The sequence below is a fragment of the Psittacula echo genome, assembly GCF_963264785.1.
Source record: "Psittacula echo genome assembly, chromosome: 6".
NCBI classification, from domain to species: domain Eukaryota; kingdom Metazoa; phylum Chordata; class Aves; order Psittaciformes; family Psittacidae; genus Psittacula; species Psittacula echo.
Genome location: NC_137743.1, coordinates 14,122,632 through 14,147,031, shown reverse-complemented (window position 1 = coordinate 14,147,031; position 24,400 = coordinate 14,122,632). Strand labels below are relative to the sequence as shown.

Here is a 24,400-nt window from a genome sequence, read left to right as displayed (position 1 = left end):
AGAGCATATGCATGTGACATTCACAATAAATTCAAGCAGCAAAAGGCAGAAGATGCAATGAAGCCACTGGAGATATAACAACTGCAGTCCAAAGTTGTCAACAATGTTTCTGAACTGAAATATTATGCCATACTAACATGCTCTGCTGTAAAGCAAGAGCACATCAGGGCTGTGTTGGCCGTAGCTGTGCAGTGCCCAAGGACACATATTTGAGAAGGCACAAAGCATGTGTGGTGCTGAATCCTCAGTGTGGCTGAGCCCTGAGCAAGGAGCTCTCTGAACTCTTGAGGAAGGAGCTCTTTGCTATTCGCTGTGATCTAAGCTCACCTAGTATGCTGGTCTCTAAACCTTTCATGGCTTTGAGGAACTGATGGTATTTGAGGGTTAAATCACTGTAATCTCAGGGGTATTTCAGTTATACAACTCTAGAGTTTGCTGTGAGATGAATGGTGCTATCCCTGTCTTGGAGTGTGTTCCAGGCTCTTTCTAGAGGTATCCCTCCAGCAGTCATTGTTCTCTGCTCGGGAGCTGTGAACAGAGCCTGTTCATAATACTTGCAGATACTGCCTCCGTAAGACGTTCCTGCTTTCTATTCTATGTTGGAGAGCCTGCACTATTCCAGCGTCTTACTGTTCACTTGCCTTATTCTGGGGACACTTGGCAGAGCCAAAATTTTTGGAGAAAGGAAGGCAGGATGGTGTCTCCAGCCTGGGACTTTTGTCTTTCTTGATGAGAGGTGGTCTCTGATTAGGGAGCTGTGCTAAACAATACACTTACTTAGGATATGGGAGGTCAGAAACAGCAGAAGATTTTGGGCCACTGTGTTCTGCATCTCATGCACTGGGATGAATGGTAGAGCAGTGGGAGGGTGTGCTCCAGCTGATGATCCAGATGAGAAGCATAATTTGGAGATGCTCTTCATTACCCTCTTATGACGCTATATTTTTCCACTGGTGATAGAGAGAGTATAAAGAATAGCATCCTAATTTAGCTCATGATACTCTAAATATGCAGTGTGAGTAGGCTGCTTTGGGCTCAATTCAGTGTCTTGAGTATAGAGGCACATCTTTGATTTTACACAGGTATAACTCAAAGCTAATTCAAGAGCTTGAGTTCAGAACCACAGCTTCTCTAGCTCTCATTTTCTTTGCATGGCTTTGTCAATAGGCTCCTCCATTTTCTACCGTCTTTTGGATTTTGGTTCTACAAATCCATTTGCTTGTGTCTACCACTCTTATGTTTGCTTTTTTCCTGCTCTCCATTGCTCCCACCTTCCTTCTTGTCCTGAAAAATATCTAAAGTTTAACCCTGACAGTTACTTCTGTTTCTGGTGAGATCTCAATATTCAGACTTCCAGGCAATTACACTGTACATGGAAAATGTGCCCAGGATAGACTTTCCATTAAACTGTATTTAAATTGGAAGAGAATGCTGGCACCTCTGCAAGTATTCCAGAATTAGATCCCAAAATACTGAGGCTAGTTAATCTTTTGGAAGAACAAAAACTCTTACTGATTTATATTTAGCAGAGAGAATGCATTTTAAAAACAGTGTCTATACGAGGCCCCTAGAAGAAAACATCTTTTACATTGATTTGTAGAGCATGGAAATACTATGTGGCCATAAAATATTTGCAGTCAGGCTCTATGTAGCTACTTTTTTGCACTGTGAACTGTCATGAGCTTTCTGAGAGTGGCTGCTCTGCTGACTGTGGGCTGTGCAGGCAAACGTGGCTACCTCTGGGGCAGCAGTTTAGCTGTTCATCACAGCTGTGCCCGGTATGGCAAGAGGGGAAGGGAAAAAGCAGTGTAGAGTGGAAACACTTGACTTGTAAAGATAAAGCTTTGGTTCAAAACTGATGCAAGGTTTGTACTTGTACTGTACCCTGGAACCCCTCTAGCTCAGGTGCCTGCCTCTGTCAGGGGTTATGGGGATGTGGTGTCTGGGGTGAGCACATGTGGAGGCACCGTTTTGCTTCCTGGCAGACCTTCAGGAGGATGTGGGTGAGGGCAGAAGCTGAACTTTACCTCTGTGTGAGCTCATTCAAGGTTAGAGAGGGGAGCAGAGGTGCTGTTTGCCCTAATCTCCGCAGCACTGGTCTTAGTTAAATGTCTACAATAACTAGTTAGGCTTAATTTACATTACATCAACTCTGTGATGTTAATACAGGTGTAAAATGCTCTGTGCGTAGTTCTGATCTACAGTAAGAATAGTAACTAACTGGAATTCGGTAGATGGGAGAGTTCACTGGCTTGTCCAAAGCAGACAGTGGAAAAAGAGCTATGGCAGGGAAATGATTCATTAATACAGAGAAGCAAATTAACTTACAAAGTATACATAATCTTATGGCCAACAGTGTACCGGTTTACCTTCAGGAAGATAAGGATTATCAAGAGGAGGTAGCGTGGAAAGTTTGGGGTTTTTTTTTTAACTCATTCTGTGCCACCATCTGCAGCATGGACAGATCAGCCACCACCTAGGGCAAGCTGTTACTCCTCCTCCTCTTGAATCATCAGATATTAGCAAAGGAGAAGATTCCCAAACGGCACATTTGGAAGAGAAAGATAAACAGAATTTTTAAAACATCCTTAAATCTTGAACAGAACTGGACTCAATCTTGCTTTCTTTTGTTAGAATACATAAATATGTTTTTACATTTCTCGTTAGTCTGCTGACAGACCTGACCTGATCACTGCAGCAAAAACACTCTAAATCAAGAAAGGGATCTTGGACGCTTCCAGAGCACCATTTTTTACTTTGATCTTCTCATTTTCTACTTACAACTTCTAACATATGATGCCTTAATAATAATAATAAAGATGCACCAAGATGAAAAGAGAATAAGGTCAGAAGTGTATTGCTGCTTTCAAAAATAACTAATTACATGGCATAGACAAGTTGCTCTGCCTGTGGGTCAGAGGAGCTGCTAGAAGATGGTGTGGGGAGAAGCAGCTGCTGCTGACGGAGGGATCTCGATCTCCTTTATATGGACTTGGCTGGACCCTGGGGGACATAGCTCCTGGGGAATTCATCCTGCTGCTGCCCAGCATCTTTCTAGGGGGCTGCTCACCCCCTCTCTCCTTACCCAGCAGACAGGAACATATGGCTGCTTAATTACGCTCTTGCTGTTCTTATGAGCTTAGTGGACTTGTGACCCACAGGGGCTCAGGGGGGATTGGCATGGGGGCAGGGTGAGGAAGGAGCCTGCAAAGGGTGGGCTGCACCCAGGAGAAGCGGAGCAGTGCCAGAGATCCGGTGGCCTTCCTCTGTGGTGTGCTACGTCAGTGACTGAATTGCTGTGAATGATTGTGAGAGGTCCTGAGTAAACAGGACCTAATTAGGGACCAGGAGATGGTTAATGATTACAAGCCATCATTACTGAAGATGTGAAGTTTAAAAATTTATTTATAAGGGAAAGGGTTTTTTTCTCAACAGCCTTAGGTGCACATAGAAGTACAGATTCACACACCTCTCTTCTGAGGTCACCTTTTCTTCACAGAAAAAAAGGGCATGATCAACCACCTTCGTGGTGCTTGGTATTTTCAACTGCTCGCAGTGCTGTCAGCTGGATTGCTTCTCCTGGAGTTGGCGTGTGTGAGGGTTTGCATCCCCTCCTCAGTCCTGCCATGCTGTTATCTCCTCCTGCCTCTCCTGCATTTCAGGAGTCTTCCTCACCTTCCTTCCCACATCTGGCAGAGTCTCCTCTAGGTTCTGCCCAGGAGCAACTTCTCACCTCTTTCTGTGTAATTTCGGCCATATCCTTCCTACAATCAATGAACAGATTCACCTCTCCTCTGTAGTGCTTAAATCCGCTTTGGCCAACCTAAATATTTGCTCTGGGTTGTTTGTTTTTTTTTTTCTTTTTAATAAAATATTACAGACAACTCTGGCTTAATATAACTGGAGCAGAGTTCTGATTCTCCTGTCACTCCTCAGCTCTTTTACCTTCTTTTTTCAAGCTTTATAAAAGTTGCCACCATCCTGATTCTTACTAATGCCCATAGCCTCAGCATTCTCTTCAAGCCTTCGTAAAACCTCACATCTGAGTCGTAAATCCACGGGTTCAGCTGATGTTCCTAAAAAAGCCCCACGCCCAGGTAATTCCCTGGCACTCCTGCGGAAGTTATTGGCTCTGCACGAGGAGCGGCTGTTGAACAGGACACATATCTGCTCCACAGCTACTGCACTGCACATGATGGAGGACAAATGCTGCTGAGCAGAGGCAGAGGAAATGGCAGTCTTTGTTTCAGCCCATCCTCCTAAACCCACTCAAACGCATCACTGTCCTGAGTCTTGCAGATTCTGCCTGCATCTGTTCCACCTTCAGGACACAGCTTTTCCCCTTTTCTTTCTAAAAGCCTCAGTCTTCTCTCTTCTGCTATGGACTGAGTCTTGCCACACTTGTATTTATTCCAAATTTCTGCTGGAATTATAAATGAATGTTAAACACCTTCTGCCCTTATTGTCACTTTTTGCATCTCTTTCATCAGTTTTATTTTTCTCTATGGAACCGAAAATCAGCTTCTTCACTTTGAAGGCTCCTCACAAACTGAAAACTCCCTACCACCCACCAGTCAGGTTTGACAGATGGATCCATTGTGGATCAACTCATTTCTATTGCCCAGTTTTTGTACTGAGGGGGTTTCTCATAGGTGTCTATAAAGCCACCCCTGTTGTCTTTCAGATCTGCTACTTTAAACACAGCTTTTCTTTTTCGGGCTAATAGAAGAAAAGCACAACTTCAAGCCCCACCCTGGCTGGTATTATCTCCTTTCATGTGCATGTGGTCTGTCTGCACCTGCCTCTTGTCTTGCAGTTTGCGATTTAAATGGAAAATCTTACACTATGTGCGAACCTACCCCCTTGGTGCATCTTGTCACTGCTAAAATAGCACAGACAAAAATAAGTTATGTTTTGGCTTTGACTTGGAGTGTTGGATGGGAGTGCTAGATCTGACCTGCTGGCTGAGATCCACCTTGTAGGTATGTCCCTAATTCACTACAGTTTAACCTAAGATGTTCCATAATTTCATTTCTGGATTTAGTGCTCCAGAATTAACATGTTGTATTTCTATCATTGAGTGCTCCAACACCTGCGAAGCTGTAGTCGGTCTTTGTTGAAGAGCAAAGCTTTTTTTTTTTTTTGCCTCCTGGTCATCTTTTAATGCCAAGATGAGAAGTTGACTGTGGTGACAGCAATCTGATTAGGTTGTTGCCATCGTAACAGGCGCAGGAAGAGTTGGATATAGACTGGAGACAGATGATTACTTATTCGTTCAAGAATAGCAAACATTTTTAAAGGCAGTGAAGAAACCCTTGTTTTTAATTTACATTAATTTATGGTTCTTCTTCTGTGCACATGCCCTGGGTCAGGCTGCATGTGAGAAAACAAGGTTAGCAACCCTTTTTCAGTTTCCACTAGTGTTAAGCTAATATTTATTTTTAGTAAACTGTATCTTGTAATGTGCTTTTAAGAATCCATTTGCAAAGCCTAGCACAACAAATTCGTCATGGTTTTCTCCTTCTGAACTTTATTAACAAATGTGAAGGATCAGTTTAACTAAATATGCTGTATTTCACTGATAATTCTTGAAAGTGTGGGACCACCTCAGAAAGCAAAAGGCTTATAGGCATTCATCTAATAGTTGAGGGCTTTTTCCTCCCTGTGCTGCTAGTAACCATCCAGCTTTGGAAAGGCTGTGGAGGTACTCTTTCAGGGCTAGAGCTTTTCTGTCGCACCATGTGTGCATCCTTGGGATAAGGTCTCCCTTGTGTTCCCCACATCCACACATGGTTTCTTTTTCTTCCTTCTCAGAATCCTTCCTTTTAAATGCTTATACAGTAAGGCCACTTGCCAGGTAAAGCACTGTCTGTCGTCTTCTTTTGATAATGTAAAAGTTTTGAAACCCTTTTCTGCTTTTGTAATGTGCTTTGCCCTCTCCACTTTATTCACTGTCACTAGCCTGCAGAACAGGCACCTTTGTCACTAGCCCCAGACTTCTTCTCTCCTTCTCCCCAGGTGCACAGGGATTTGTTGTTCCCACTTGTGACTGCATGTTAGCCCCTGTTTTGAAGTCATCTTTTCTGTTTCTTTCAATTCTGAATGCCATTTACTCCAAATGCTCCAAGAAGTTAATCTTAAATACCTTGCAGTTACTTTTCAGTCTGAAATGAGTTTTGACAGTATTCTGATTGTGCTGATTGATATTTTTTCAACTGGAAAAAGTGCATTTAAAAAAACTTAAATCCAGTCATTTCTTGCAGCATTTAAGAAATCCCAAGCCTTTAAAATTATACCTAAAGTTTGCAGAGAATGGACACTTCTGGTGAAAACCCCTAACAGGCTTTGGGATGCATTTTGCTACGTTGAGAACATCCAGTACTGCCTTTTATATAGTACATGGATGTTGCTCAGGCTTTGAGATCCAGAAGGCCAGGGACATCTAATGCACATGGAGTGAGAAGTGCGGCACCTTTGGGGCAATATCCTGCTTTCTCAAATAGGGCCACAGAAAGGATGCGCTTATGTGTGGGACACTGAAGGCTGAGTGGTTCAGACTGTTTCACGTTGTGGTTCATGTTAACATCTCCTTCATCTTGGTTTACTAAAGGTTTCAGAAGATCCAGCCCACGTGTTTGTGGCTCAGGAGAGCAAAAGGTACATTACCACTTTTGCCACTCTCTCGGCAGGGCTCATGGTATTAGGGCCAGGTTGTGTTTGGGGTTCAAAGCTAGTACTGACAGAAATGGTTCAAATAGCATCTATTACTGGGCATGAATTGAAAACTGATGTCTCTCCAATCTTCCAAGTGAGCAAATGCTGTTTTATGTTACCTCCAGCATGAAACTTGGAAAGCTATACTGGGTCCATGGTGCATCTCTAGATTTGTAAGCTTTTGACACAGAAGCTGTTTGCAAACAGGCATGATTTTCCTGTTGTGACTTTTGTCATGAGATCCCAGTCTGCGTAGTCATGGCATGTGGTTACAACTCCTGCTTGTCGGGGGGAAGTTGTGTTATCCTGTGGAATGGGAAGCTTTTAGTGTCCTTGAACACGCTGTCATATTTCAGACTTCTTTCAGATACTTATTTGTTTGCAATTTTTATTTCAAGCAATTTCTTCCTCTTTGCTGGGTGACTGAGTCAGGCTGTGGCAGGGGAGGAGTCTTGGGACAGACTCTCAGTTAATGGAGTCTTGCATGGTTGCTATGAAATCAGGAGGACTTTTGACCCTTCTTGCCAGCTGAAACTCTGGGTTTGTGAAGTTCACTCAAAAAAAGTAATTGAAACTTACTGCAAGGGCTCCAGCTGTATTGTACCAGTATTGCTGGTAGCAAAGGCTGAGGATGTCAAAACGTGCAGTAGTTTAAACAAGGGACGGCAGAAGGCTGGAGTCCAGGTCCAGCCCAGTGGGAACAAAAACTTTAAGCAGATGATTTATTTTATTTTTAGCCAGCTGAGTAAAAAAAGCAATTTATCTCACCAGCTTGTATTGCTAAAGTATCCCTTTCCTTGTCTAAGTCCGGTGTTAGGGGTTTGTGTTGCCATCTGAAGTTGCATGGTATCTCCTCCTTTTGGAATGGACATGCTGCCCTGAAGAAGTTGAGCAAAGGCCTTTGTATTTGACTCATTGCTTTAACATCTCCAAGTACTTGTAAAGTACAAAACCCCATTATTAAATAGCTGCCCATTTTAAAAATGAAGACTTTTTCTTGTCCTTTCCTGAGCATGTTCATCCTATAAGAGTCATTGCTGTGTAGGAGTATTTGACAGAACGAAGGAGGTCTTCTCTCCATTTGCATTATCCATGGATAATGATGGAAGCTGATCCTGGAGTGGTTTCTTCTATTCCCATAGTGCATGATGGCTCTGTTTTTCAGCTGTCTGCATGGGGGGCAGTCATCCTGCAGATGCTTGTCTGGCATGGGTTTGACCCATTCTCACTTAGCAGTGCTGGACCATCACAGCAAATAAGCATTCTTCTGGCATCCTTCCCATGGGGCCAGGCAGGACCCTATGGCTCCAGAATGCTGCTCTGGCAGGTGCTCTGGACATACAGTGTTGTTATGAGAGCCTGTTTTGGAAGCTGTGGGAAGCTTTCGTAACTCCATTACTGCATTTTAAGAGGGCACAATGGCCTACGGAGAGGTGCAACAGCTACTATCACAGCCAAGTTATCTGGTAAAATTAGAGCACTGAGATTTGCAATCAGGTTAAAATGTGCGTGCCTTTGTACTGCACAAGTTTGCTTTGGTGAGTGACTGCCAGTGAAAAGTTTGAGCTACAAAATTCAGGTCTGGATGTAAAGAAGGCATGAATTGAATGTATATCCACTGATAGCTTCTCTTTCACACAACATGCACCCTATCAAAGATATGTTGAATAAAACAAGACTAGAAATTACTAGTAAAAGAGTTTTTCATGTTTCTCTACTGAGCGCTTGACTTTAAATTATCTCAGACAGTTGAATATATCCTTCAATATGCAATATGTTTCAGAAATCATTGTGACCTCATCTATATCTTATAGAAGGTGAAAAATTTAGGAATGTAAGTTTCTATGCTTGATGTTTATTTTTAGTTAGTCCACCTATAAAAAGGGGTATAGCAGAAACATAGAGACAGCTAAGAGATGAGCAATGAGGAGATCCAGTGGCCTGAAAAATTTCTGCTAAAAGAGAGTCTGGGATGATTTGCTTTGACCATCTGTCAGCAGTCTCATCCGTACAGAGCAGCCAGACCCACTGGGAAAGGTGGAGTGGAGAAAGATTAAGTCAGCCGCTCTTGCTGGCTCTGACTCATAACCGTTTGTAATGATGAACAGCATCATGTTTGCAATGATAAAGGAAGTATTTCTTTGCAAAATGCCATTAAGCCTGAGGAATTCATTGGCAAGGTGTTGGTAAAGATGAGGGCTTAGCATGGTGATAGTACAGAACATATCTGGTTTGGAAAAAAGCTAGTGATACTGGAAGGGGTTCAATCTTACATACATAATCATAGAATTGACTAGGTTGGAAAAGACCTTTAAGATCATCAAGTCCAATTTTCTGTTCTCTGGGGCATAAGACAGGCTCCAATCAAACACGCCTTAGGAAATAACCTCAGAAGGTTCTATCTGCAGGGCTGCTGCAGCTTGTGTTGTCTTCTGACCACCTGGTTTGAGCTGTGGGGAGAGGCAGGGTGCACTGCTCCATGTCAGTAGCATGACCAATGTCAGACTCATGTGAGCTGCTGCCTCCTGACCTTCCCTTCCCCATGTCAAGCTCCTTATTTCTTCTCCTGTGTGTGGTGGGAACAGGAGAAGGAAGATGACTTGTATTCCACAAGATTATTAGCATCAAATAGCTCCCAGTGGGTTCATCTGTCCCTTAAAAAACATTAATGAAAGCATTTAAAAGTAACAGCCCTGTTTGTCTAGCCTTGCTGCTCTGTTCTGAAGGGATAATACTGTTGCTGAAAATGGGAGCTAAAACCAGCAAGGAGGTGAGAAGGCCGAAGTGACTGACGCTGAAGCTGAATTAAAATGCTCTCTTCAGAAACCAGGACATTCTGTTGGTAGTTATTCGGGCTCACCCTATTGATATGCCATTACAACTTCATGTAGCTACAAGCTAAAACTACCCCAAAGGCCTGGAGGAGTAAGTCCAGGCTTTTTATTACAATGAGTTACATTAGAGGTGCCAGCATTATTTTATAGTAGCTATATAAAGACATAACTGTCAGAAATTAATTTGCATGAAGAATGTATATAATTAGTTTCTATAGTTTGTGTGTTTGAGGAATAGATGTTTTTAACCATACTCTTTAGTCATGTATCTTTACAGCACAAATTGGCACATTGTTGAGGTCATATTTGCTTTTGTTGCATCCCTGAGTCTATCACTGAATAATCCTTTATTCTGTTGATACTCTGTTTCCAAATCTATGAGTATGTCCTCCCAAAACATATGTGCATAATGTAGTGTGTATATGCACACAAGTAAAAGGAAGCAGACAACTTGCGTTCGGTATAATGATTGTTTTGTGCTTGAACTGCTGCAGGCTCCCTGCTGAAAAGAAACTCACACATCCATTTGTTCATGAACAAAGCTGCTGTCATGACTGTGTTGTTTGTGCGTTGACTGTTTGTGTAGGGCCTTGGTTAGAGAAACACGTAATCTCCTCTCTGCTTCATAGCCTTTCTCTCACTTCTCTTTCCTCACCATAATTATAGTGTGTTGATCAATACCTTCATGACACGTGGGAACTCAGCTGAGGTTCCCATGTAGGGAGGAGAGAGGAAAATGGATGGTTGTTGGTGAAGGAATCCAGGTGGGTTATTGCTGAGTGGTGCTTGAGTATAAATAAGCAATGTATATGTCTGAGCTGGCTCTTAGCATGGGTGGATAGGACAGCATCCAAAGACACATGGAGGCAAGGATCAGTGGAGCTGATGTTGCAAAGGAGGAGTGAGATAAAAGGTCAAGTTGTGTGGGATTCCTTAGAAGTGGAAGATTTTTCCCAAAGTGTGACAACTCTGATACAGCAGCTTCACATGAGCTTTGCTCCAGTTTTGGAGCCAATTCTTCCTCCTTTTCTGATGTGTGGCCTCATGACGGCCTGTGATTTCAGTCCTGGGCTGTGATCTCCATGTTGTATTCTATACAGATGGGAGCCTTTGTATCCTCATAGCCTTTTATTATTCCAGATGCTCTAGAAACCCGCAGTAACACACAAAGTGGTGATTTGACTAACTTTTATCTTTATCTATAGCTCCCCTCTGAAGTACTCCTTATTTTTGCACTGAAAATTTTCTTTACTCAAAGCAGATGTGAAACCCTTTTTCCCTCGTTCTCCTTTCAGATTCCATAGGTGGGTCATTTTCAACTTCCTCCCACCGATGCCACCACAAGCAGAAGCACTGTCTCCCCATCCCGCAGTGTGGAGCTCTGTCCATCAGCCCTCTGCTTTTCCATCCTCACACGAAGGGATCCCAGATCATCATGGACACAACACAGAAGGCAGTGAAGCGCCAGGCTAGCTTCTGCAATGCCATTACCTTCAGCAACAGGCCCATTGTTATTTATGAACAAGTCAGGCTTAAGGTGAGTAAATGATACCTCTCTTCACTGCCGTGAAAGCTGCTGTGAATAAATGTTGGGGTGTACCAGGCTTTGGTGCTTGCACCAGATGTTTAGCCCTTCTTTGAAAAGCACAATAGGCTGATCTTGGCCTTAAAGATCTGTGGTCTTTGTTGGTACTTCTGCTTTTGTCACCACAGTTTTTGAAGTCATTGGTACAGACTGCTATAGAAACTGGGGACTAAAGGGAAATCCATACTCCAAAAGAGTTTATCTTGATGTTAGAAAAGAAGCAGCAGATTAAGTTAAGATTGCATGGAAAACAGCAAGAGAAAAGGGTTGTATGGGTCATTTGGAGAGACTGCAGCCTCAGAATCTCTCTAGCCAATGTGTCCTCTAGGCTTTGCATGAATGGACTGAGGTGAGGTGAGTAGTCAATGCATTCAGTTCCACAACAAGACCTTTTCTTCCTGTAAACAAGGCAAACATTGAGGGCTGGTCTCATGGAGGTGGAAGTCAGCCTCTCCAAAGCCAAAAGATAAGAGGTGAAAGGGACCTGGAAGTGAAGGTGCCTGCTCATAGGCTTAGCAGGGAAGATAAGAGGGTTTGGCTGATAAGAGGCAGTCAGTTCTGTCACAGTTGTCATCTTAGTCATAAGAAAAGGATCTTTCTAGCAGTCTGCTGACTGCTTTGTTGAATCAGTTGCCTGATAGCATTAAGGTCAGCAGAGAGAACATTGCAGGCATCACATTTTTCCTGCTGGCAGAGGCTGATTTCACTTTGTTTGTGTCTGTGGCAGCCAGGAGGACGGAGTTAGCACCCCTTGTGCTGCAGTTGGCATGGAAAGTTCAGCTCCTTTAAGACAGCATGACAGCTGCTTCCCAGTGAAGAAATTGATCAGTTCTCTTAGGAACTGAAACACTTTTTAGGAGTTGGGGCACTTTAAACTTAATCCACAGATACTTTCTGATCTTTATGCCCTCTGGTTTGTGGGACTGCATTTTTCTGTTCTTAGCTGATTTCATGCCTTTCATTGGCACAAAGTAGGTTGTCATCTTTGGCAACTTTAGTTGATGGCACTCATGAAAGGTCTGCTTGCAAATCCTTCATTTATGCACAAGGAATTTTCCAGGAGGTTTATCTGCATATGTCTACTGAGTCTGGGACCTACAGCAGTGTATCAGCCTTCCCTGCCTCTTCTCTTAAGGCCAGCAAAGCAGCAAGAAATGAGGAAGATGCCTCCTTTTGAAAATATACAGAGATATCAGGCTTGGGCCCATAGATAGAAAATACCTCCTACAGGTTTATGCTTCCTGTGCAGCTCTTGCTGCTTCTATTCAGCCTAGAAACCCAGCAGGACTCACTCGCATTGCCTAGTAGGATTTTTTTCCATGTTGGCCAGAAGTCTGGACAAACAACCACAAAAAATTATTTGGGTGGAGATGAAAGCAGTGTTTCATTTTTGAAAACCCCACCGAAGATTTGAGTGGGTTTAGTGGTTTAGGCGGGGATTTGGGGTTATTTCTTCTTCATTCTGAAACAAGCTAACTCTGGAAATTCGCACTTGTTTATTACTGTATATTTTAAGATTTTAGCTTGTATATAATGTACGTGAAGAATACACATGCAAATCTGCACAAGGGATTTATCAGCAGAGCTTCTGTTGAGTCCCATAGGAAGGTCTCACAGGAGCAACCAATGGGCTTCAGCAAAACTTGTACTCTAGGGATAGATGGAAATGTAAAATCACCTTGACTTTTCTGATAATTCCATCCTGCAATTGCCTTGTTACTGTGTGTGCCTGGGGAAAATGGCATCTGAAACCTTCTTACCAGCAAGACTAACCATGAACCCAGTCATTCAGGTCCTATAAAGTCTAAACTCCCTTTGCAAAACTAGAGGAAAGAAGTCAAGAGATTTCACACCATTTATTTGGTTTTGTATTGCAGGTTTTATTCTGAGATTGTTTTGCAGCTTTGGGAATGCCATTAAGCTGCCAGATTTCCTTTTTTTGCCTCTAGGATATATATCCCAGTATGTTTTTTCCATGTAATTTAGGGAACTGCTAGGGAGTGGAGTGGGGTTGTCAAAAGTGGCACAAGGCAGTAAAGAGCAGAAGCCTGAATCTGTGCAAGCAGCCACAGCTTAGTAGTTTGGATGCAGGTTTCCCTCCTCTTCTGGTACCCAGTAGACCTCCCAAGCTTTTCTGCTAGCAGTGGCTGCTGAAGAGAATTTAGCCCATCATTAACCGTTGCCTTTTTTAGCAAAACTGTGTACCCTTTGTCCAGTTATGTCTAATTCTTGGCAGGCTTTATACTAGATTTTAATTTGGATATTAGTTTGCCTGTGGTCAGGCTGTATTGAGAACTGTTTATAGGTGCTGATTAATACATGGAACATGTACAACCTCAATTACCATACGAATATTTACTTCATGTGGCCTGTGATTGCTGTGAAGTATTGGCAAGAGACTGTGAAAGAGTAAATTGTACAAATAACAATGAGGCCATATTTATCTCAGGCCCAAAAGCTTTTAGGGCTTTCAGTAAATTTGCTGCAATAAATAAACCAGGCTTTTTCTTGGAGTGTGTGTATTCCCCGTTTGTCACATACATGCCTCATGCACCCCCTTTCCACTGGGAACATGCATGATCCCATCCCATCCCTGGTGAGGCATACAAAAGAGCAAATCTGCTTCAGTCCCTTTTAGTGCCACCCCCACGTCCATCCCACAAGCAAGACCTTCCTATGTTTCCTGAAACTGAGGTCAGTGCTCAAGTGTTTCATGTAAACAGTTTAGGTGCTTGGCTGAACTGAGTAGGGACAAAGAGCAGCATTGGCTTAACTGAGGAGCTCTGTTGATAACTTTTTACTGAAGCTCTGAGTTTTCTCCAATAGTTTAATTATAAATAGAAATCTCTAGGCTTTGGACAATATCTTCGTTGTGAGATCGTTGTGCCCCCAAGGGCACACATTCCAGATTTACCTTGGAAAGAAACATGTGAAAGAAAAATGCAATATTTATAAATGTGATTAGAAGAGAATTCAGAAGACCAAAGAAAATGTCTTGGCAAGGCCCTTGGTGAAAATCTTGGGTTTCCAAATTAGGATAGAAGGGGCTGCTGCCATGCATCTGAGGACAAAATCCTACAATCCTGAACAGTTCAGTCTCTGGCACTTCCACTCATCTGAGCCATTGCACATTGGCAGAGCAAGAAATTACAGTAAGGTAGCAAGTTTTGTGTGATGTCTCGTAGGTGGTACCATCCATGTTTCTGGTCTTGTCCTGAGCCAAGAGTGAAATTGCTTGAGGCTGCCAGTGCTCTGATGGAAGAGGGCTATCTCAAGTGCCCTCATGTTTGCTTCAGGTTCAGTGCACAAACAGAAACACCAATTACGTGTCAACTGTCATGCAAGAGCTGTCCTGGCCCCGAATGACTGGGTCCAGCATCCTTAGGTCTTTCAGTTCATAGTCTGGATGCTGACAGGCTGAATCCCTTTGAGAGGGACAATTCCCACCGGGTTCATACTCAAACAACAAAATGAGAGAAAAAATTCTTGAAGGGTGTCATCTCCATCTGGGGACCATACTAACCCTGGAAGACTCCCTGCTTCCCTGGCAAGAGAGACCTTGTAACTGTTGGTGTTTTGAATGTGCTGCATCTGTTTAGGACCCACTGCCTGCTCCCCTCAGATCCAATTCAGACCAGAGACTGATTCTTGTGAGAAAGCACCAGTGACTCTGGAGCCATCTGTGATTCTTTGTCCTGATGTCTCTCAGGTGCTAAAGGGTGCAAATGACACGTACACCATCCCCAAAACTATAACAGATGTTCCTGACCCTAGACGGCAGGGTGTAGATGTGTGCAACATATCTTGATAAATAGGTTTCCCCCATCATAAGACAATATCTATTGTTGCTTCCTAATTTAGCATATTTAAATACATAGTTAAATACTTTAAATTGTGCTTTCCCACACACGTTCTCTGCTGTGAGGCTGTGATTTCATCCAATCTGACAAGCTAAACAGGGGTAAGACCATCTTTTAGTTGGCTGGGAAACCCAGAAAAACCCTGTAGTGATGACTATGCTTCTGGAGCCAGTGCTTTTCCCTCAGGTCACAAGAGATCCCATCATGTGAGCACTATGGGGAAAGAGCTCTGCTGCTGCAGGTGCTGAGATGAAAGCTCTTATGGCCATTTTTGGCATATTTTGTGAGAGGATGATTCTTAGGCCAAAAGGAGTTACCCTAGAAATAGAAGTGAGTCATCATGCAGCTGTAATTACATTTCACCTCTCTGCATAGATTTGATTTTCCTTTTTTTTATGTACACTGCATCCTAAGCATGCAGCACTACTGCTTGCAACTGAAAAAGCTATAGTGGTGTTTAGTGGGTAAAATGCTTCCTAAATCTAGAGGGCTCATCTGCACAGTGCCCATCTGTGCTCGATGACATAAAGCTTGTAGTGTGTAAACAGATGTTCAAGTGCCAAATGCTGTTATTGCTGTTGTTATCTTTTCAGATCACTAAAAAGCAGTGCTGCTGGAGTGGGGCTCTTCGGCTTGGGTTTACTTCCAAGGATCCATCGAGGATTAACCCTGACACTTTGCCGAAGTATGCTTGCCCTGACTTGGTTTCCCAAAGCGGTTTTTGGGCCAAGGCTCTGCCAGAAGAGTTTGCGAACGAGGGAAACATCATAGCTTTCTGGGTGGACAAGAAGGGACGGGTTTTCTATCGGGTGAACGACTCCGCTGCGATGCTCTTCTTCAGTGGGGTGAGGACGGCAGAGCCCCTCTGGGCTTTGATCGATGTCTATGGACTCACCCGTGGAGTGCAGCTGTTAGGTGAGTACCTGGCTCCAAACACACAGGGATGACGCTAACCCATCCCCATAGAAAGGCCAGCCTGATGCTGCCGTCCGCCTTGCTGTGCTGGGACAGGAGCAGGGAAATAGCAGTTGATCCTCCCCAGAGCATCCCATGACCTCAGCCTGGATCAGTGGGTGGTTGAAACTTAGCACATAACTATAACATGAGCGGGAGGTGAGAAACAACCACTACAGTATAGCAGTAGAAGCCATCTGTAAGTGGATTTCTGCTCAGAGATGTTGCTCTGTCAGAGCATAGTCTGGAGTGTGGCATATACCTTGCAAACTGTCTTTTTATCTCATCTGCTGCTTTTCCCATGCCAAAAGGAGGAAATGCATTTTACGTGTTATGGATAAATCCTTTTGGATGGCACTGTTATGATTTTCTGGCTGGTTTAATGGGAAGATTTGAAACATTAGTATCTTCCAAATTACCTGGCAGAAACTGTAGCTGGTTTTGCCTGGATGCTGCTTTCACAGAGGAGTTAGATTTGTCCTCTAGAGCCTGAAAGTTGGATAAATATTTGGGGTTGGAGGATGAGGAGCGCTGAGTGCCTGTGTCTTCTGTCATCCTCAGCTGAAATTGAGATAGTTTAGTTTTCACAAGGACTTGATCAAGCCCCAAATGTGCAGGCTGTCAAGGTTTGGGATATTTGAGTTTATACATCTTGGCAGAACTGAAAAGAGTCTCCAAGGACCCAACTTAAGTGGCAGCTAGGTTGCTGGGGGACTAGAGGTGTTAGCATGCAGCCTTAGAGTTGGATTTGCACTGTCACCGAGGGGAAAACAACAGCTCTTCTAAATGTAACAGTAGTTTCATGGGTCTTGTTTTCACTATGGAAAAAGTTAGATGGTACCTGCTGACCTTCATGAGCTGAAAGGCCTTCTGAAGATGAGATGATCTTGCTAGGCTGAGAGATCCTGGCTTTTTCCTGTCATGCAGCCTGTCATTTAACTCTGTTAAAAAGAAATCTTCATGCTATTATCAAAAAATTTCATGGAGCTTCTTTCTGACAGTTCTGCCTCCTTTCTGCATGTATGAAAAAGACATGGTGGCAGAACTGCCTGTAGCAACCTACATGGCAGGGAAGATGGTGTGGGCTCAGCAGGTGAAGAAAGAGGGCTGATCTCTTCTTGCTGCAAAAACTACTGGTCCGAGATTGCACAAGACAGAGGAACTGAATTTCTCAGCAGCTTTTTGCTTTCATTTCAGAGCAGAAAGATTTATCTTCAGTTGTGAATCAGCATGAATCAGAGCCACTAGGCAACTGTTTGTAGGCCAAGGTGGTGATATTTGAACTGGGATCTAGAATTTGAGCAAATATCACGCTAAGGGGTCAGTTAGGAATAGCTTACAGATGACTCCAAGTCCTCCGGCTGTTCTTGCAAGGTTTGGCACCTCTGGGCCTGATTAATGGGGGCCCATAACTCTGGATTATGTGTTTCCTTTCAAAATACATGAGAAAGTATTTCCTATCCATCATCCACCCCTGCATTGTCCTAGCATCTTCCACATCCCCTTTCACAAGGAAACTGTGACTCTTGCCAGCCACTGACTTGCCTCTCATCTAACAGGCTCCGGACTCTCTGGTGGGTATAAAGTCCCTGAATAAAGCAGGCAGCTTCTGAATTTACACAGTTGGCATGGAGCTCAAATATGTATTTATAGCTCGTTCCAGCAGTCTTCAGCAGGCTTTAAGCCTAGAAACTGCACTGAAATATCTTTGACTCGAGTCCTCTCTATCTTCATTCATTATTACACAGCACTAAAAGTCAGAGCAGGGAAATCATCGGCTGTGTTGCCTTTGGATCCTATAGACATACCCACTGCAATGTTCTGCACGCCTGTGTTAGTGTAGCAGACCACACATATAGTACAGGACAACTTGCCAGGAACTCCCAGGACTTGACAAATGAATTTCATAGCTTAGCTACAAACATATGGTTGAATTCAGCCTGATATGGCAGGCAGGGCATCTGATGGAGGCTGGCTATGCTAGAGTAGTATGTTGAACAGAAGAGCCTAGTATTTCAGATTCCAGTTCAATGATTTATTTCCTCCCAACCCCAACCATGTTCCTTGTTCCTGAACTTCACTGTTTTCCAAATGACTGTAGTGCCGCAGGCTCATACTGCACCTCTGCATTGCCTCCATTTGCTTTTATGTGTATTTCGCCCAAGAATCTGACCAAAAGCTTTACTATTTCTTGTGGCAGTCTTTGTTTATTGCAGAATTATTCCCTCCCAACTCCCAAGAATGTAACTTCACTTCCAAAATCAGACTTGCCCAAAGGTGTGCAGCAGTTAAGTCTTGCGTCACTGCAAGATCCCAGCTCTCCAGGGAAATGCACAGCATGCGTTTATGATCCCAAAAGTTACAACTTCCAAAAACTTCATGTTTTTGTTTCGCTTATCTGTGCTAGAGTAGCAGTTCCAGCCAAAATAAGGAACCCAATAAAGCAGGGGAAGGACCAGGTCTGGTGTCACCATTCCTGTGTTACAGATTAAATAGAGACTTGAACAAAAGAGAGTCCAAAGCCTTGGAAGCATTAAACAGTTTGCCAGAGGCAAATCAGCAGTGTTATGTGATTCAGGGACACCATCAGCCTTGCTGCCCAGCTCAGTCCTGCCACGTTCTCCCAGTGTCACAGGCATTGCACAACACTCTGGCACCACTAAACTGCGCCTGTAGATGAAAGAGAAACAGCTGGTTTGTACCTCAATTTTTCATTTCCTTCTGTTTATAGCTTTACCCATAGCATCAGCCTTACTGATAATTACCCATATGTCGTTACTGCTGCCAGTACACATGTTTATGTGGCTGTCATAGATGTTACTGGGTCCAGCTGCTTTATGTTCAGAAGCAGAGCCCTTTAAGCAACACCTTTACCTGCTTGATTTTGTTCTGAAACAGGTAAAAGGGCTTGTGTGGTCCCCTGCATCTCAGCCAAGGGGAGTTCAGAATCGAGTTTGGACCATGTCTTGCTTGTCACTGCTGGAGTTAGTCAAAATGAGATACTGGCTTAAATCCACCTTGAAGGTGGCTTCAGCAGTGAGATTCACAGTGCTAACATGCTTGGTCACAGGTGAGAGGCTGTTCCTTGCTCTCCTTGCAACCCACGTTATAGAGATGAAAAGGCTTCAATTCACCCAGGAATCTGGTCTCCTTTGACCACAAGGTCTCAGCTGATTTCCTGCCATGGTGTAACGGCCTGCATGGGGAGGTTGTTGCAATTCAGTGCATGCATGTTCTGTGTTTTAGGGCATGAGTTTCAGCATAGATGCAGGCTTGTGTGACCTGTAAACATGCCCTTATACAGTGACTTTCCTGCTGACATGCTCAACTTGCAGGCAGGATGGTTTACAGCTGTGCTTCCCTTTTTGGGCAGCTAGTTTTGCACAAGTGCACTTTTGCATTCCAGGATAATTTAAAGTAGTATTTACTAGAAATGTGGCTTGTCCTTATGTTATCACTTCAACATACCCGCATACTCATTCACATTTCAAAAAGAGTCCAAGAAAAATGGAATATAAACAATCTGCTGCCTCACTGCTACAATAAAGCATCAAAAGAAGGACCAGCTGTTTAAATCCTATGGTCTTCAGAGCCCTGGAGGAGGGATGGCAGCTCATGGGAACCAAATGGTGTCTCACAAGTGCTTCTTTCAAGCACTTGGCTAGTGAGCCTGGCATAGTCTAAGAAATGTTCATGTATGCTTCTATGGACTCATTGCAGGACAGGAAGGGTGCAGCTTTCCTCAGTGATGTGTATGTTATGGTATAATGTGTGTTTTCAGCATTTTCCTATAGCTTTTGGTGGGGAATTCCAGGCTTTCTTGTTGTATGGTACCTGTTTGAAAATTGCCCCATTGTTTTTGGCAGCGGCATTGCAGCACAGGATTGCAGAATGGTTAAGGTTGGACAAGACCTATGAAGATTTTCTAGTCCTATCATCTAGTGCCTTGTCTTTCGAAGCACAACACATGCTTTAAAAGTACAGAAAAATGGGACTGCAAATAAATGATTTCAGCATACCGTTCTACCTATCCTGTATTTCCAGTGGGACAATGAGGAACTGTCTATTCAGTTTCCTTAGTCCTGTTCATTACTAATATGGTCAACAACCAAACCCCTTTACTGTTTATTACGCTGTTCATGCTTTCCTCCCATCCATCTGTATTTTCATTCATGCAGTATTTCAAAGCTATCTTGGTCTTTTACCAGCACAGATTTGGAAAACCAAGGGTAACTTTATTTAGATTGGCACACTGAGAAGCACCTGTTGAAAGCAAAGCTTCACCACCTCTTGTAAATGACAAAAATGTGAAAAACTAGTGAGACCTTGCAAACTGGGAAAAAAATTAAATGCATCTGTGTTAAATGTGCATGTATTAGATTTACTTGAAATAGAAACAGTATAAATATATACTTCTGTCACAAATATATATAGATATCCTAGTAGAACTAACTGGCAGTGCTATATATTATATTAGATATTTGGAAAATCTTTCATTTTTCCAGTTCCCCTTCCCAACTTCTTATTGCTTCATGTTTGCAAAGCATAAGTGAGAATGTAAACTGATCATGGGTGGAAATTTACTCATCTTGGTGTATATTCGACAAGGAAGTTTCACACTTTGTAGGAAAGAAGAAAATATGTTTTTCTTTCTTCATCGCTCTCAGTTCTTCTGTAAATTGAATCTCTAGCTCCAGGGCACCTTTCAAGGAAACATTAAATAAGCCTCAAATGAGGTGGATTTATGGGCAAATTTCAGGTGTGAATGGTATAAGACTGACAATAAATCTTATTTATCACCTGCATCTGAAGTTTTACCATGTGATTATTACAATTTTATTTTCCAAGTGCAAAACTTATTTTCCATTGCCCATGGGAATCCATTTCTGTTGTTATTCTGACGCACGCATATAAGCAGACTGATCTGCAGAGAACGCTTCGCACTAAACAAAATTGGATAATCAAAGATGACCGCAGTGTATTTTTATAGTCCATTGTTGAAAGTGGAAGCTGTAAACTATTCACCCTCTCTGTGGAAGAGTGTGATTATCTGATGGAAAAGAGTAATACATGTTTAAACACAGCCCTACTTAATGAAGGCAAGATATACACGACCTGCAAAGAGTCAGTTGTCCTTGTTTTTCTGTATCTCCTAAGGGGAAAGCAAATTCAAATTGCTCGTAAAGTTTTATTGTCTGTAGCTGTTGTCTCTATGGCAGCTGCAGAAAGCTCTCTAACACGGCTAAACATGAGAAACCAGTTTAATAAATAATTCATCTCTTGCCATTCCAATTAATCCCTGGTTTGCCTTAGCACCTCTAGAGGGATGGGATAGGTACCCGAAAGTTAGCTCACAGCCCAAAGGCAGCTCCTTGTCCTTGAAGGTCTGTCTGTCCTTTAGGTCTGTCTGTCTTTGTTACCATGATAAGGATGCTGGATGCAGCACTTTAAAGCAAGCCAGAGCTCATCTTGGTCATGGGAATGCAGCAGCTCCTTTCTTTATTCCTTCTCTTTGTGTTTGGTTGTAAACAGCAGAGAATTTGTGCCGAGGAGACTGGGCTGGCCTGCAGGGGAGGGCAGCATCTCTCCAGCACTTCCCTCTGTCCCACTGCCCATGCTGCCTGTGCCGGGGGGGGGTCAGGCTGTGCAAGTGAATGGCAAATACCAAGTAAGTCAGAACAGAGAGATGCCAAGTAAAATAAGGTTCTGAGGGATCAGCATTTCAGGCTTCACTGGGTCTTGATGAGGTGTTGAATGACAAAATTGCACAGATGCTGTCTGCGTTACATATATTTCACTGGTGATGTTCACTAGTGAACCTGTTGCTTCCACCTGAACCACCTTTGCCTTAGCAGGACTGCTCATGGAGCTGAGGCATTGCTACAGGTAAAGAGAGGGCAAAATCTGGCACACAGTGTGCCATTGGGCACATTATATCCACAAAATAACCACATTGGTGTCAGAAGAGCCCGCAAGTGAGCCTGAGTAGGAATAAATTTAAGAAGGATTAGTCTGGCTGTTATTGCCCAGCCTGAGGAAGATGAAGGCTGTAACAAAACAGAATCACCAGTAGAAAAATAAATGTTGTGCTTTATAAAGTTACTCTAGTTCTGGTAGGCTGAAATATCATTCGTAACACAGGCACCAAGGGCTATATAGTAATATTTTCCATGTTACCCGTAAAAGCCCACGGAAATACGAAGACTCTGACAATTGTAAGTGGTGTTTACATTATGGTTATGCGTACGCTGTAGTTCAGATGCTGACACTGCCGAGGTAGGCCCCTGAGTTAAAAAAGTGATGTCCTCACATTAAATATTTGTTATGATGATTTATTTGGCTGTTGCTTTAAGGAGATGAATACTTCTGGTTTACACTAAGAAGTTTATTTTGCCTTTGCTAAGTGTTGTTATTTTTCTAGCAGAAGTGTGGGACCTGTAGTCTGGAAACACTTATTCCAATTAAAAGGGCTTTGACCTTCCTTTACTTCTACCAAAGGTATAAACTACTGGAATAGTTGAATATATACTGAATTTATTACACAGCTATAGTTAGTTACAGAAGTTTCTAGTATAGTCAGGGCCTTAGAGAATAATAACACACCACTAATGGAGCAGTGTATTCTTTTGAGAAACATTTCAGAGTTCCTTATGCTAGTAAATATTTTGATGTTTTTGATTTAAACCATTAGGATAATATAACTATGCTGCTTATTCAAAAAATACATTCTTAATTGATGCTTAATGCTGCGTATATTTGTATATTTTCTTAGCTTGTCTAATGTGGTTCTTATTGTAATTCTGTAAGTAATAAAAGGCTTTAAAAAGAAAGGTGGAGAGAATATGTTGGTACAGGTAATTAATCTTTGCAGCCCACTTAATACCTTTCTCCAAAATATTCATCAATACAGTTTAAACTGTACAAACTTTAGCTTTAATGCTGAAAATTCCTCTTCATTCATAAAGCAATAGCTTGATAAAAAGAGTGCATTTACTGTGGTGTGAGACAGTTGGAGCTGGAGGTAAGTTTTGGATGTGAATTGAGTAGATGATGTGGTAAAAGAATAACAATTTATTGTGCTAATCTTGCAATTCCAGCTGTTCTGGCTATGGAGGCCCTTTCCCCTAAGTCTGTATGACAGATGACAGCTAAACATTGCTTATATGATAAAACTAAACACTAGCTCTGTACCGTATGTCTCTGCTGGTGTGAGATAGCACTTTGTCATTTCAATGTGTAATTGGTATCACAGCTGCTGAATGTGCAATTTACTGTAGAGAGGATATGATTTTGTTGTCCCTGTAGGTGTCTGGGTTGTTAAAAAGTTTGACACCTTTAATTAAACTAAATTGGCTTTTCAGTCCCATCCGTATCAGCAACAGAGCTAAAAATGAGATTGCTTTGTACTCCAAAGTCTCCACTAATTTTTTTTCCAAGCTGTATGTGCAGAACTGTTGTTGTTGGGTCAGTCTGGAAATCCTTACCTATAACCCAACTCTACTCAGTTTTACCAGCCTAAACTTGCAGCCACCAGTGGAGTCACTCTGGTTTTACACTGTGAGCAGAATCTAGCCCTGGGTTTTTGCTCATTCATCACTTCTCTTTGGCCAAACACTGAGCAGCAAAAGCTCCTCTGCACTTTGCCTGGCTAGTCTCAAAGAAAACAAAACATTCTGATGCAGGGAATTTATGCTGATTCAAGCTACGACCTCTCCTTCCATGGACCTTTGTCCAGGCCAAGAGAAATGAACCTCTTGAGGTCTGTGTAACTGTTCACAAGTGGCTGAAAGATGGCAAAAACGCAGGTGGTATTATCTGCTCATGCAGACTCAGAAGACAGTCAAGTGTGCAGTGCTGCCTACCACAGCATTAAACACTCACCAAACTTTGCTATCAAAGTAACTATTGCTGAATTATGGTGCATTCTTGCATCAAAAAGTTCTTGTCCATGTGTGATGCATAAGGTTGTGCCTGATACCTGCTACCAGGACCTTAGACACTAAGTTTCACACTAAATCATGATGCTAATACATAGGCTAACATGACCTATTTGTTCATTTATGACAAAGGTATTAATTGGGATTTCATAAGCAGAAAGAGCCTCTCTATTCACCAGCTGTACGTGACTCTTCTGGTGTGTACAAAATTCAATGCATATGACTGTGTGTCTGTACAAACCATAAAGTGCAACTTTGGGGTTGTCTAGAGAATGGACTGAATAAAATGAAAGGATTTCTTGAAAAGTAAAATTTTCAGTGGTGCTTCCAGGGCAGGAAAATACATAAGAAGGATGTGGACCTGATGGAGTGAGTCCAGAGGAAGGCCACAAATATTATTAGAGGGCTGCAGCACCTCTCCTATGAAGACAGGCTGAGAGAGTTGGGGTTGTTAAGCCTAGAGAAGACTTAGGGGAGACCTTAGAGCAGCTTCCAGTGCCTAAAGGGGCTGACAGG

The 24,400-nt window shown here is 42.7% G+C and overlaps 1 protein-coding gene across 5 annotated transcripts in view; it reads left to right on the top strand.

Annotated features, from left to right (window-relative positions):
• The window catches only part of NEURL1 (neuralized E3 ubiquitin protein ligase 1), a gene marked incomplete at both ends in the record, with an annotated part of 160,779 nt that overhangs the window by 86,874 nt on the left and 49,505 nt on the right, over nucleotides 1–24,400 (top strand). For all 5 annotated transcript variants that reach the window (XM_080621339.1, XM_080621340.1, XM_080621338.1 and 2 more), the window contains 2 exons: nucleotides 10,844–11,085; nucleotides 15,587–15,908. In XM_080621339.1, the coding sequence (XP_080477465.1) occupies nucleotides 10,844–11,085; nucleotides 15,587–15,908 (564 nt within the window). The remainder of the gene's footprint in view (nucleotides 1–10,843; nucleotides 11,086–15,586; nucleotides 15,909–24,400) is intronic.